Here is a 13,895-nt window from a genome sequence, read left to right as displayed (position 1 = left end):
TCTAATTTAATCAATTTTAGTCAGTTGCTCAATCATCAAGCATTCTCAATTCAAATGGCAGATGAATAATACAAAAATAAATTAAATTTTGTTTTCATATTAGAACAAAACAAATGCTGATAAAACCGAACCGTTTAGTTTCAAAATATATTTATTGAATAAATTGGAATTTGAAACAGAATAATTAATTGTTCATGATTTCAATCGATATTTTTGAATTGAGCTCTGAATTTGCTCAATTGACAGCTACCAATGGAGATGAAGTGTGTGTCCTTGGCGTCGTTGAGAAATGAGAACTTAACGAAATACACCAATACAAATAGCACGCTTGCAAGTGTGTGACTTTCAGGCATCGAGGCCGTAGCTTACAGACTGTGCGTTGTTCTGATTTCGACATTGTTCAAACAACTACCGAGCTAAGCAGACATATTGGAAGATACAAGAAAAAAAAAAAATTCAGAAGAAAAAAAAGCTACGATAAACGTAAGTGCTAGACATTTTTAATTATTCGGATGTCATTTTCTGAGTGTATAACTTTGTGATTCGGTCGAAAAAGTGAAAAATCCTGAAAATCAATAGATGCACATGAAATTTGGTAAAACATAACCCAACTTTCGAGCAAATGCACATGTTGTGCGTACTTTTTCTTTGCTTGGACGCGTCAAGTCACATTTGAATAAATTATTTTTCTTATTTATCGAGTTACTGATATTTGATTTCAAGCGTGGTTTATTGATTTTTGACATTCTTTTTTCGGTTTCATTAGGAAATGAACCCATTCAAAGGTGTTTCTGGTGGGAGTTGCAAGCGCAAGACAAAGTCGGCAAAGGTCGAAGTCAAGCAAGAGCCTGGTATTAAAGAAGAACCCAATCGCGCTGACGATGTCATGGACATACCACGGCCGCGAGTTGATGGAAGATATCGAGTGAATTACGAAATACCGCTCGACTTTGACTATGACTTCGATCAGATCAAAGATGAAACCAAATGCGAGGAAGAAAAGGCAGGTAAAGACAAAGACTCTACATCATGTGAACGATCGGATGAAAGTGCCGCCAGCGATGATGAAAACGAAGAGCCTATGAGTGGCGTAATGGATGGTCAACCACACACACCAGTCGGCATCGGGAAGAAACAGAATGAAAGCTCCGAACGACGAAACAAACGAACGATTCCCAGGAATCGAGCGGCCAAAATGTCAAAGAAGCACAAATGTCATGTGTGCAATCATTTAGCACGTGACAAGTCTGAACTCATAAGACACTTGCGAACTCACACTGGAGAAAAGCCGTTTCAGTGTGATGTTTGTTCGAAGACTTTTGCACGAAAAGATGCTCTGAACGAGCATAAGAAAACGCATGGCCAATTTCGTTGCGCAAAATGTAAACAAGGATTTGAACAAGAATCAGACAAGATTGACCATGAAAGACTATGCAATCCCCAGCAATTTGAATACGATTTTTGCGGATATCACACTGTGGTGAAATCCAGTTTGACAGTTCATATGCGTACTCACAGCGGAGTAAAGCCGTTCGAGTGCTCAATTTGTTTCAAATCTTTTGCAATCAACTCTGCTCTCCGAAGTCATTCAATGACTCACATCAATGGACCGCCAAATGAATGTTCAAAATGTGGCCGACGATTTGCCACTCCGGAAGATAAGCAAACTCACGAAACGCGCTGCCAACGAAGCCTTTTCGCATGTAATCAGTGTCATTACAAAACCGTTCACAAGCATAGCTTGAAGCCGCACATGCAATCAATGCACGGAGCAAAACGATCGATAGAATGTGGAATTTGCAGCGAACCATTTGTCAAATGGATGGATTTAAATCGTCATTTGTCATCGGCACACAGCGATCAATTCCCATTCCAATGCTCCAAGTGCTTCGGAGGATACGCAACCGAAGATGCGAAAGAGGTTCATGAAGACATCTGTGGCCACCGCCGGTATCAATGCCATTTGTGCAAAGAGCCACGTCGATACAAACAAAAATTGAAGACACACATGCGAAAAGACCACACCGGAGAGCGCATTCAATGCGAAGTGTGTGCAGTCAGTTTTGTCCAGAAAGGTTATGCCGATCGACACATGAAGACAGTCCATCATTTGGTAAAGAAATAAGTCATCACTCCATGAATTTATTAGAAAGTAGTGATTATAATTTTCCTGAATAGACACATTAACTTTTATTTTATACACTTGAAAAACCTTTGCTTCCGTTATTTGAACTTGAAATTTTGCATTTTTAACTGGCACAAATTCATGGAAAGCACCTTAGAATTAACCTCTATTTTGAATGAAATAAAACTGAAATAAATTGAAACAAAGAGAGAAGAGTGTTGTCATTTCGAAATTTTTTTTGCAGAAAATTCTTTTTAGCTAACGAAAGAAACAAAAGCTCTGTTGGCAAAAGTGTTTTATCAACAAAATCCACTACGTTGCGTTCGAATTGAGTTTGTATATTTTTCTGATGATTTTACAATTTCAAAGTGTGACAAAACTTGTTCAAAATATCCAATATTGGAATGTTTGGTTTTAATTGATTCTCAAATACCTTTGGGCATCAGTTCAATTAGCTTACTTTTTCAGTATAAACGCATGATAAATTCAATCTCCAATAGCCTTGATGCAATTTTCTTCTGCTGAACTGTAGCATTTTTCAAGATTGTCAACGAATAAGTTAGTCTCTACTCAGCAAATAATTTCGAATCACATTTGATCACATAGCTCATGCATGCATATCACTCTCACATTCGATGTTCAGCTCAAACAAATGTGCGCAATAATGCAGTACTTTCAGTGCGATGTGAGAAATATAAGGAAACCCAATACAATTCCAATTGGATTTTCATAACATTTAAATGAGTTTATCACATTCGCGATCGCGAGACATGAACAATAGACAATCTAAGATACGAATTTGTTCAAATGTAAATAAATGAACAAAAACTAACGAATGAAATTGTTGCTATCTCACAACTGTGTGTTTTTGTTACAGAGAAATCTCCCGATCAGAGACACTCCCAATGTAGTGGCACACATGCATTTCTCTTATGAATAATCATAAAAAAATTAGAACCATGCGATTTCTCTGACATATTCTACTAAATTTCGTTATATCAACTTTCGATGCGCAATTCCGATACCGTACGTTGGAATCTTTGATTTGTCAACGCCAATTTTTTTCATAGTTGCTTTATTCAAACACAATGCTTGAGTGTTGAACGGAATACAAGAATCAAAATGCCTCTTTTCCTTTTCAATTCACATCGACTGCGATCTTTGAGATTGTATTCTATTTCATTGTCGAAGAATCAACAAATATTTAGTAATTCATTTATTTTCTGCAATTGGACAGTAAATATTTGCGGCATTTCTCTACTTCGATGTCTGTTGTCCATTGAACATTACACGATTATCCCAGATTTGTAATTCGAATGATCCTAAATTCATAAAAACCGAGCTCAACATTTGATTTGATAAAATATCATCAGTAACGCATGAATTTTAACCGACATTTTTGAATTGAACTCAACGAATTTGCTCAAAAGTGAGCTTCTAATTGACATGTGGCGACACTGTCAACTTAACGAAATAATGAAATGTCATCAGCACATATAGCAAACATTTGCCTCGCATTATCAATGCCATAGGATATGCTGAGGTTGCCATTTTTCAATGAGTCACAGAGTGGGGCAGACATATTGAAAGACGATACGCAGAAAAAATCAATTCCACGTTCAACGAGAAAAAAAGGCATCGACAGAACATTTAACGACGTAAGTGTTGAACATTTTTTATTATTTGTTTCGATGTTGGGCTTGGAATTTTCCATTTTGTTTCCAAAGTGGCATACGAATTAGGTTTTTCATGAAAATTGTGAAAAAACAGCATAAACCATAAGTGTGCATTTGGTGTGTAGTTATCACACACGCGTGGCAAACACGTGTTTTGTATGAAGTCGATCAATTAATTCATTTTTGATTTTCTATGTTCTACCAAACAGACAATGAACCTATTCAAAAGTATTTCTGGTGGACGCTGCAAGCGCAAGTCAAAATATGCAAAGACTGAAGTTAAGCAAGAGCTTGGTATTAAAGAAGAGGTCACCAACGACGGCGATTATGTCATTGATATACCACGGCAGCGAGTTGATGACACATATCGTGCGGATTACGAAGGACCGGTTGATTTTGCTGATGACTTCGATGAGGTTAAAGATGAAATCAAATGTGAAGAAGAAGAGACGGGCAAAGAGAAGGACACGACACCATGTGAACGATCGAATGAGAGTGCCGCCAACTATGATGACAACGAAGAGCACATGGGTGACGCAGTCGATATTCAACCACCGCAACCGGTCAGCAGCGGGAAGAAACGGAATGGAAGCTCCAAAAGACGGAACAAACGAACGATTCCCAGGAATGAAGCGGCCAAAAAGCAAAAGAAGCACAAATGCCATGTGTGCAATCTTTTGGCACGTTGCAAGGCTGAACTCATAAGACATTTGCGATCTCACACTGGAGAAAAGCCGTTTCAGTGTGATGTTTGCTTGAAGTCCTTTGCACAAACAAGTAATCTGAACAAGCATAAGAAAACGCATGGCTCGAAGCATCAGTTTCGTTGTTCAAAATGTTATCAACGATTTGAGCACGAATCCGATCAGATCAATCATGAAAAGTTATGCGATCCTCTTCGATTCGAATGCGATATATGCGGATACAGAACAATTCAAAAGCCACATTTGACAGTTCATATGCGGATTCACAGCGAAGCAAAGCCGTTCGAGTGCTCGATTTGTTTCAAGTCGTTCTCAACCAACACAAATCTCCGAAGTCATTCGATGACCCACAAAGTTGAACTGCCGAATGCCTGTTCGAAATGTGGTCGACGATTCGCCAAACCAGAAGATAAGCAAACACACGAAACGCGCTGCCAACGAAGTCTTTTCGCCTGTAATCAGTGCAATTACAAAACTGTTCACAAGCATAGCTTGAAGCGGCACATGCAATCAATGCACGGAGCTAAACGGTCGATCAAATGTGAAAATTGCAGCAAACAGTTTGTCCAACAGATCAAACTAAATCAACATCTATCATCAACACACAGCGACCCGTTCCCACTCAAATGCTCCAAATGCTTCGGAGGATACGCGACCGAAGATGTAAAAGAGGTTCATGAAGATAGCTGTCGCCACCGTCGGTATCAATGCCATTTGTGCAAAGAGCATCGTCGTTCCAAACATCATTTGAAGGCCCACATGCGAAAAGATCACACCGGAGAGCGGCTTCAATGCAAAGTGTGTGCAGCAAGCTTCACCAATGAAAGTAATGCTAACCAACACATGAAAACAGTTCACCGTTCGAAGAAGTGGTACATCATGCCTCGCATATATACATAAGTTTTCAGATTTAAAAACAAATAGTTGGGCTGGAAATTGATTACACTTTCATACACTTGAAGCATTTTGAATCCAATTTAATTTTTGAAATCATTTCGAAGTAACATTCAATATTTTTCAAAACATTTCATGGATACCATCTTAGATTTAAATAAATTGAAACAAAAAGAGAAGAGATGGCTTTTATTTTCGTGTTTATTTTTGCAGTAATTTTCTTGATCAAAGATTGAAATAGATGGTGCTTGGAAAATGTGTTGATACGAAATCAACTCTGCACTTTAATTGAGTTTGTCAATTTTTACGATAATGTTTCGGATTCAAATCGGATTTCTTTTGTATTGTATCCTAATACTTGATTTGAATTGATTTCAGATCAACTGACCATTTGCTTCATTTTTTGCCGAGTGTTGAGAAAATATCATAATTTTCTTGGGACTTCCGATTACAAAAGAATTAAAAGATGATTGAATTCTCTCTCATGGACACTGACTGGTTCTATGCAATTTCATTTATTGAATTTGCCCAATTTTCCAGCATAAATGCATGATGAATTCGATCTCATCAGCCTTAATTGAACCACTGAGAATGAATCACAGACTCATTCAAAATGTTCACCACTACAGTATTTGAATACGTTGTACACTTCGGGCACTTCGAAATGTGACCCGTACGCAAATATGACCCTTTGTACTGTCGCACTATGACTTTGTTCAGCCTCGAATACAACAGCAATATGACTCTCTTTTGCGCGCGACAAATTCTAGTTCCTTTTTTCAGCAAAATTATTCAAATTCTCTTTTTGTAAATATTGCAATTAAGTCTGGTATTCATTCTCATGGGTTCAATTCGACTGCATTTTGTTCAACTGACACATATGTTTGCGAACTCAGTTGTATTCTGCACATAATCTATACTCATATGTACCATGACTCACACATCTAACTTTTGTGCAGAAAGACAGAGTAAATCCAAGTGGTTCAATTCGATCAGATCTTCAAAATTTTATTAATCAACAAAATGAAATTATTTCGATTAAATTTAATGCATTTGTTGAGCCAGAATCTAAAGTAGCACTTGTTGTGTTCGCGATCCATGTATGATTCTGCGATACAAAGCTTACATTTCAACAAAAGCACACCGAATGAGTTTGTTATTGTTTGACCAATAAACATCTCTCTATTATGCGAAATGTAGGCACCAAAATGTCCGTCGTTTCAATCGACTTTGCTGTCAATTTCCAGCCATCCATTCGGTTTCTTTGCTTCGACTCAATGAATACTTTGTAACAATGAATACTTTCTTCTTCGGACAAGTGACGATATCATTTATCGGTAGAATCGAAATTTTCATAGCTTCAATGTCATTTTCTCAATTAACACTGATTTCTGATTCGAATAGCAGAATGATCATATTTCCAAAGAACAAAACGTTTCGTTTCAAAACATTTATTTCAACAAATTGGAAATTGTAGAAACAAATTTTGCATGAATTTAACCGACATTTTTGAAATGAGCGATGAATTTGCGCAATTGACAGCTACGAATCGGGATGAAGTGTCACTTTGAGTCGTTGAGAACTCAACGAAACACACCAATACAAATAGGACATTTGCAAGTGTGTGACTTTTAGCAATGATGTCGTGGCTTACACACTGTACGTTGTTCTAGATTGTTCTTTCAGCCACCGATTGAGGCAGACATCCTGAAAGTTACGTGGAAAAAAGAATTTTCAGCAGAAAAAAGGCGACGACAACCGTAAGTGTTGGACATTTTTCATTTATTCAAATGCCATTCTTTGAGTAAATAATTTTGTAATTCAGTCGTAAAATTGATAAATTCAGCGGATTTTTATAAAAATTGACAGCCAATAATCTTAAACAATGGCTTAGGTGAACTTTTGGTACGCATTTTATCGTCTTTGCTGTAGACGCGACAAAACGTGTTTTGGAAGGAGTTGATTGATTTGTTAAATTTTGATTTTCAATGTTTTTTTTTAATTCAATAGAACATGAACCCATTCAAGAGTGTTTCTCGTGGACGCTGCAAGCGCAAGTCGAAATCCGCAAAGGTTGAAATCAAGCAAGAGCCTGGTTTTAAGGAAGAGCCCAACGACGGTGACGCTGTCATGAACATACCACGGCCGAGAGTTGGTGGAAGATATCGTGTGAATTATGATGGGCCGTTCGATTTTGACTATGACTTCGATGAGGTAAAGGATGAAATAAAATGTGAGGGAGAAGAGACGGGCACAGAAAAGGACTCGGCACCTCGTGAACGATCGAATGACAGCGCTGCCGCAAACAATGATGACAACGAAGAGCACATGGATGACGCAGTCGATATTCAGCCACCGCAACCAGTCAGCAGCGGGACGAAACGGAATAGAAGCTCCAAAAGACGAAACAAACGAACGATTCCCAGGAACCAAGCGGCCAAAAAGCAAAAGAAGCACAAATGTCATGTGTGCAATTATTTGGCAAATAGAAAGTTTGACCTCAAAGTACACTTGCGAATTCACACTGGAAAAAAGCCGTTTCAGTGTGATGTTTGTTCAAAGTCCTTTGCACGAAAAGGTGATCTGAACACTCATAAAGAAACGCATGGCCCGAAACCTCAGTTTCGTTGTTCGAAATGTTATCAACGATTTGAGCATGAATCCGATCAGATCAATCATGAAAAGTTATGCGATCCTCTTCGATTCGAATGCGATATTTGCGGATATAGAACGATCAACAAATCACATTTGACAGTTCATATGCAGACTCACAGCGGAGTAAAGCCGTTCGAGTGCTCAATTTGTTTCAAGTCGTTTACAACCAACGCTCGTCTCCAAAGTCATTCAATGACCCACATCGATGAACTGCCGAATGCTTGTTCCAAATGTGGTCGACGATTTGCCACTCCTGAACATAAGCAATCACACGAAACTCGCTGCCAACGAAGTGTTTTGGCATGTAATCAGTGTCAGTACAAAGCTGTGCGTAAGGATTCATTGAAGCGGCACATGCAATCAAAACACGGAGCCAAAAGATCGATCGAATGTGAAATTTGTGGAAAACCATTCGTTGAACAGATTAAATTAAATCAACATTTGTCATCAACACATCGCGATCAATTCCCATTCCAATGCTCCAAATGCTTCGGAGGATACGCAAGCGAAGACGGAAAAATTGCCCATGAAGATAGCTGTGGCTACCGTCAGTATCAATGCCATTTGTGCAAAGATCATCGTCGAGACAAAGCATCTTTGATGTATCACATGCGAAAAGATCACACCGGAGAGCGGATTCAATGCAAGGTGTGTGCAGCAAGCTTTACCAGTAAAAGTAATGCCGATCAACACATGAAAGCAGTTCACCGTTTGAAGAAGATATAAGTCACGCACTCCATGGATTTATTAGAAAGTACTACTTTCAAAGTAGTAACAATAGTATACTTTTTCTGAATAGACAAACTAACATTTATTTTATACACTTGAAAAACCTTTGTTTTAGTCATTTGAACTTGAAATTTTGCATTTTTAACTGACATAAATTCATGGATAGCACCTTAGATTTAACCTCCATTTTGAATGAAATAAAACTGAAATAAATTGGAACAAAAAGAGAAGAGTGTTTTGTGTTTATTTTGGAAATAGCTTTTGCAGAAAATTCTTCTTAGGTAACGAAAGAAACAAAAGCTCTGTTGTCAGAATTATTTTATCAACAAAATCCACTACGTTGCGTTCTAATCGAGTTTGTATATTTTATTGGTGATTTTACAATTTCAAAGTGTGATATTGTTCAAAGTATCCAATATTGGAATATTCGGTTTAAATTGATTTCCAAACACAATTTTTGCATCATTTCAATTGGCTTACTTTTTCAGTATAAACGCATGATAAATTCAATCTCAGTAGCCTTGATGCAATTTTCTTCTGCTAAACTGTAGCATTTTTCAGGATTGTCAACGAAGAAGTTAGTCGCTACTCTGCAAATAATTTCGAATCACATTTGATCACATAACTCATACATGCATATCACTCTCACATTCGATGTTCATCGCAATCAAATGTACCCAATAATGCAGTACTTTCAGTGCGATGTGAGAAATACAAGAAAACCCAATATGATTCCAATTAGATTTTTATAACATTTAAATGAATTTATCACATTCGCTATCGCGAGACATGAACAATAGATGATCTTAGATACGAATTTGTTCAAATGTAAATAAACGAACGTATGAAATTGTTGCTATCTCACAACTGTGTGTTTTTGTTAGATAGAAATCTCCCGATCAGAGACACTGCCAATGAGTGGCACACAGGAATTTCCTCTATAAATAATCATAAACAATTTAGAACCATGCGATCCCTCTGACATATTTTACTGAATTTCTTTACATCAACTTTTGATGTGTAATTCCGGTACCGTACGTTGAAATCTTTGATTTTTCAACGCCAACTTTTTTAATAGTTGGTTTAAAACACAATGTTTGAGTGTTCAACGGAATACAAGAACCAAAATGCCTCTTTTCCTTTTCAATTCACATCGACTGCGATCTTTGAGATTGTATTCTATTTCATTGTCGAAGAATCAACAAATATTTAGTAATTCATTTATTTTCTGCAATTGGACAGTAAATATTTGCGGCATTTCTCTACTCGGATGTCTGTTGTCCATTGAACATTACACGATTATCCCAGATTTGTAATTCGAATGATCCTAAATTCATGGAAGTCGTGCTCAACATTTGATTTGGTAAAATATCAGTAACGCATGAATTTAACCGACATTTTTCAATTGAACTCAACGAATTTGCTCAAAAGACAGCTACTAGTTGACATTGGGCGACTCTGTCAACTTAATCAAATGTCATCAGCACATATAGCAAACATTTGCATCGCAGTATCAATGCCGTAGGATAAGCTGAGCTTGACATTTTTCAATGAGTCACAGAGTGGGGCAGACATATTGAAAGACGATACGCAGAAAAAATCAATTCCACGTTCAGCGAGAAAAAAGGCATCGACAGAACATTTCACGACGTAAGTGTTAAACATTTTTTCTTATTTATTTCGATGTTGGGCTTGGAATTTTTGATTTTGTTTCGGAAGTGGCATCTGAATTGGGCTTTTCATGAAAATTGTGAAAAAACAGCATAAAACAGAAGTGTGCATTTAGTGTGTAGTTTTTCTTAGTCACACACGCGGCAAACACGTGTTTTGTATGAAGTCGATCAATTTATCCATGTTTAATTTTTGTTTTACCAAACAGAGAATGAACCTATTCAAAAGTATTTCTGGTGGACGCTGCAAGCGCAAGTCGAAATATGCAAAGACTGAAGTTAAGCAAGAGCCTGGTATTAAAGAAGAGCCCACCAACGACGGCGATGAAAGTGTCATGAACATACCACGGCCGAGCGTTGATGGAAGATATCATGCGAATTACGATAGACCGTTCGATTTTGACTATGACTTCGATGTGTTAAAGGATGAAATCAAAGAAGAAGAAGAAGAAAAGACGGTCAAGGAAAAGAACGAGAGGGCACATCGTAAAAAATCGAATGAGAGCCATGCTGTCAATAATGATGACAACGAAGAGCCCATGAGTAACGCAATCGATGATCAACCACCGAAACCAGTCGACAGCGAGAGAAAACGGAGTGGAAGCTCCAGAAGGCAAAACAAACGAACGGTTCCCAGGAATCAAGCGACCAAAAAGCAAAAGAAGCACAAATGCCATGTATGCAATCATTTGGCACGTGACAAATCTAACCTCAAAGTACACTTGCGAACTCACACTGGAGAGAAGCCATTTCAGTGTGATGTTTGTTTGAAGTCCTTTGCACAGAAAGGTACTTTGTATCGTCATAAGCAAACACATGACCCAAAGCCTCAGTTTCGTTGTTCAAAATGTTATAAAAGATTTGAACGCGAATCGGACAAGATCGATCATGAAAGACTATGCAGTCCCCAGCAATTCGAATGCGATATTTGCGGATATCACACTGTGGCGAGATCCAGTTTGACATTGCATATGCGGACACACATCGGAGATCGGCCGTTCGTGTGCTCAATCTGTTTCAAGTCTTTCACAACTAACACTCATCTCCGAATTCATTCAATGGCTCACAAGGATGAACTGCCGAATGCTTGTTCCAAATGTGGTCGACGATTTGCCGCTCCAGAAGATAAGCAAAAACACGAAACGTGCTGCCAACGAAGTCGTTTTGCATGCAATCAATGTCATTACAAAACTATCCACAAGAATACATTGAAGCGGCACATGCAATCAAAACATGGAGCAAAACGATCGATCGAATGTGAATTTTGCAGCAAACAATTTGTTCAACAGATTTATTTAAATCGTCATTTGTCATCAACACACAGCAACCGGTTCCCATTCCACTGCTCCAAATGCTTCGGAGGATACACAACCGAGGATACAAAAGAAATTCATGAAGATAGCTGTCGCCACCGCCAGTATCAATGCCATTTGTGCAAAGAACATCGTCAACACAAGCAACATTTGAAGATTCACATGCGAAAAGATCACACCGGAGAGCGATTTCAATGCAAGGTGTGTGCAGCTAGCTTTATCCAGAAAGGTCATGCCGATCACCACATGAAAGCAGTTCATGGCTTGAAGAAGAAATAAATCATGCATTCCATAGATTTTCTAAGTCGCAGTCAAGCTTAAAACCAATATTTTATTATTCTTGCATATAAACAGCTTGAATATACGTAAAAATAACTCTCACACGAAAGGCCTTGAATCTTAGTTTTCCAACATAGAAATTCATAACTATCGCTTTAGATTTGCTCCCATTTTGAACGAACCCAACCATTGAAACGGAATAAAAAGAAAAAGAGACAAAAGAATGTTGCATTTTATTTCTGACTCTACTTTTGGAACGATTTTCTTGGACAGCGAAAGTAACGAATGTTTTTCGAAAATGTGTCCTCTTGGCGAAAGCCACTCTGCATTGTAATCAAGTTTGTAAGTGTTAATTACAAAGTTTCAGCTTTAAAGCATATCATTCATGGCTCACATTGTTTAGATGTTCGATCTGAGTTGATTTCTTTTTAATTGTCCATTTGCGCCATTCTTTGCCGACACTTTAAGAAACATCATCCAGCTATTTTGCATCGATTGGACAATAACAACAGATAGATGAATGAATGACTTAAAGTGATTCTGTGCAATTTCAGTTGTTCATACGAGCTAAAATGAATTCAATCCACATACTTTTCCCTCATAAAAGCATAATCAATTCAATATCGTCAGCCTCAATTCGATTTTATTTTGCGAAACCGTGGCATTTTTCAGAAATATCAGTAAACTAAGTGGTTAACTGACTGTGATTAATAATGTGATGTACCATGAATCGATTAAAATTAATTCTAAATCATTTAATTATTTGTTGGGCCAGAGTTTAAACTAGCATTTGTTGCATTCGCGAGACATGCATAGTTCTGCTATACTAATTTGTTTAGGATTTTCATTTCAACATAAACACAACGAATGAGTCGGTTATTATTTGACAATTAAATGTTTCTATCATTCAGAATGCAGACACCAAACTGTTCGTCTTTTCCAAGCTGTTAATGTTCGGCCATTCGTTCTGTTTCGTTGTAACAATTCAACAAATATTTTGTGAAACTCATTTACTTTGGACAAATGGCAATGGATGTTAGCCGGAGAATTCAAAATTCCACAACTTCCATGCGATTTTCTCAACTATCACAGATTCTTAATTCGAACCCGGACGATCATTATTTTCATAGAACAAAACCTTTATTTAGTCAGGATATTTATTTCAACAAATTAGAATTTGTAGAACAGAAAAATTTCGCATGCATTTAACCGATATTTTTGAAATGAGCTCTTAACCCTCTGATGCATTAATTTTTCCTAGGCCTGGGAGTACTGGTACTTGGTTGATTTTTGGCCATAGATAATTAAAAAAATATTCATAATCCTGGATTCCTCATAGTTTAGTCAGGAAATGCGATTGACATAAATCATAGAACAATCAAATCCATTGTTTAAAAGTGTCAAAAATGTGTCTAATTTGGAGTTCGAATAATTTATTTTGACAAATTTTTGTTATTGCACACATTTTTGTTTATAACTTTACAATCATACTACATAGACAAATATTGCCAAGACAAAAATAAAGAGAGAACATTGACGAATAAAAATTCTATTTGAAGCAATGTGATCCGATGTAAGGTTTACGTTCTACAGGCGTTCAAATGTTGCCCGTCTAGAGACGGTTGTATGCATTAGAGGGTAAATTTACTCAATTGACAGCTACTAATCGAGTCAAGTGTATATACACGACGTAGTTGAGAACTTAACGAAACACACCAATGGAACGCTTGCGAGTGTGTGAACTGTTGTCATCGATGCTGTAGCTTACAGACTGTACGTTGTTCCTGAGTTTGTCAATGCCTAGACCACCACCGATTGGGGCAGACATATTGAAAGATAGGTAGAAAAAA

General features: G+C 37.5%; 2 protein-coding genes across 2 annotated transcripts; both read left to right on the top strand.

Annotated features, from left to right (window-relative positions):
• Positions 1-769: 769 nt before the first annotated feature.
• Positions 770-2,125, top strand: LOC129573318 (zinc finger protein 157-like). Its single transcript, XM_055453712.1, has one exon. The coding sequence runs from the start codon at positions 770-772 to the stop codon at positions 2,123-2,125; it is 1,356 nt and encodes a 451-aa protein (XP_055309687.1).
• Positions 2,126-3,660: 1,535 nt separating this feature from the next.
• Positions 3,661-8,849, top strand: LOC129573317 (zinc finger protein 155-like). Its single transcript, XM_055453711.1, has 3 exons — positions 3,661-3,783; positions 4,011-4,364; positions 7,410-8,849. Exons 1-3 carry the CDS (start codon positions 3,661-3,663, stop codon positions 8,778-8,780), a joined length of 1,848 nt encoding a protein of 615 aa, XP_055309686.1. The 3' UTR covers positions 8,781-8,849.
• The last annotated feature ends 5,046 nt before the right edge of the window (positions 8,850-13,895 follow it).

The sequence above is a fragment of the Sitodiplosis mosellana genome, unplaced genomic scaffold (genome assembly GCF_009176505.1).
Source record: "Sitodiplosis mosellana isolate CC-2019 unplaced genomic scaffold, AAFC_SMos_1.0 Smas_scaffold_6062, whole genome shotgun sequence".
NCBI classification, from domain to species: Eukaryota; Metazoa; Arthropoda; class Insecta; order Diptera; family Cecidomyiidae; genus Sitodiplosis; species Sitodiplosis mosellana.
This window is presented reverse-complemented; position numbering and strand designations above follow the sequence as displayed.

Coding starts and splice junctions, on each gene's coding strand:
- LOC129573318 (XM_055453712.1), top strand. CDS start 770: ATGAACCCATTCAAAGGTGTTTCTGGTGGGAGTTGCAAGCGCAAGACA.
- LOC129573317 (XM_055453711.1), top strand. CDS start 3,661: ATGCTGAGGTTGCCATTTTTCAATGAGTCACAGAGTGGGGCAGACATA. Junction 3,784..4,010: donor TCGACAGAACATTTAACGAC/GTAAGTGTTGAA, acceptor TCTACCAAACAG/ACAATGAACCTATTCAAAAG. Junction 4,365..7,409: donor ATATTCAACCACCGCAACCG/GTCAGCAGCGGG, acceptor TTAATTCAATAG/AACATGAACCCATTCAAGAG.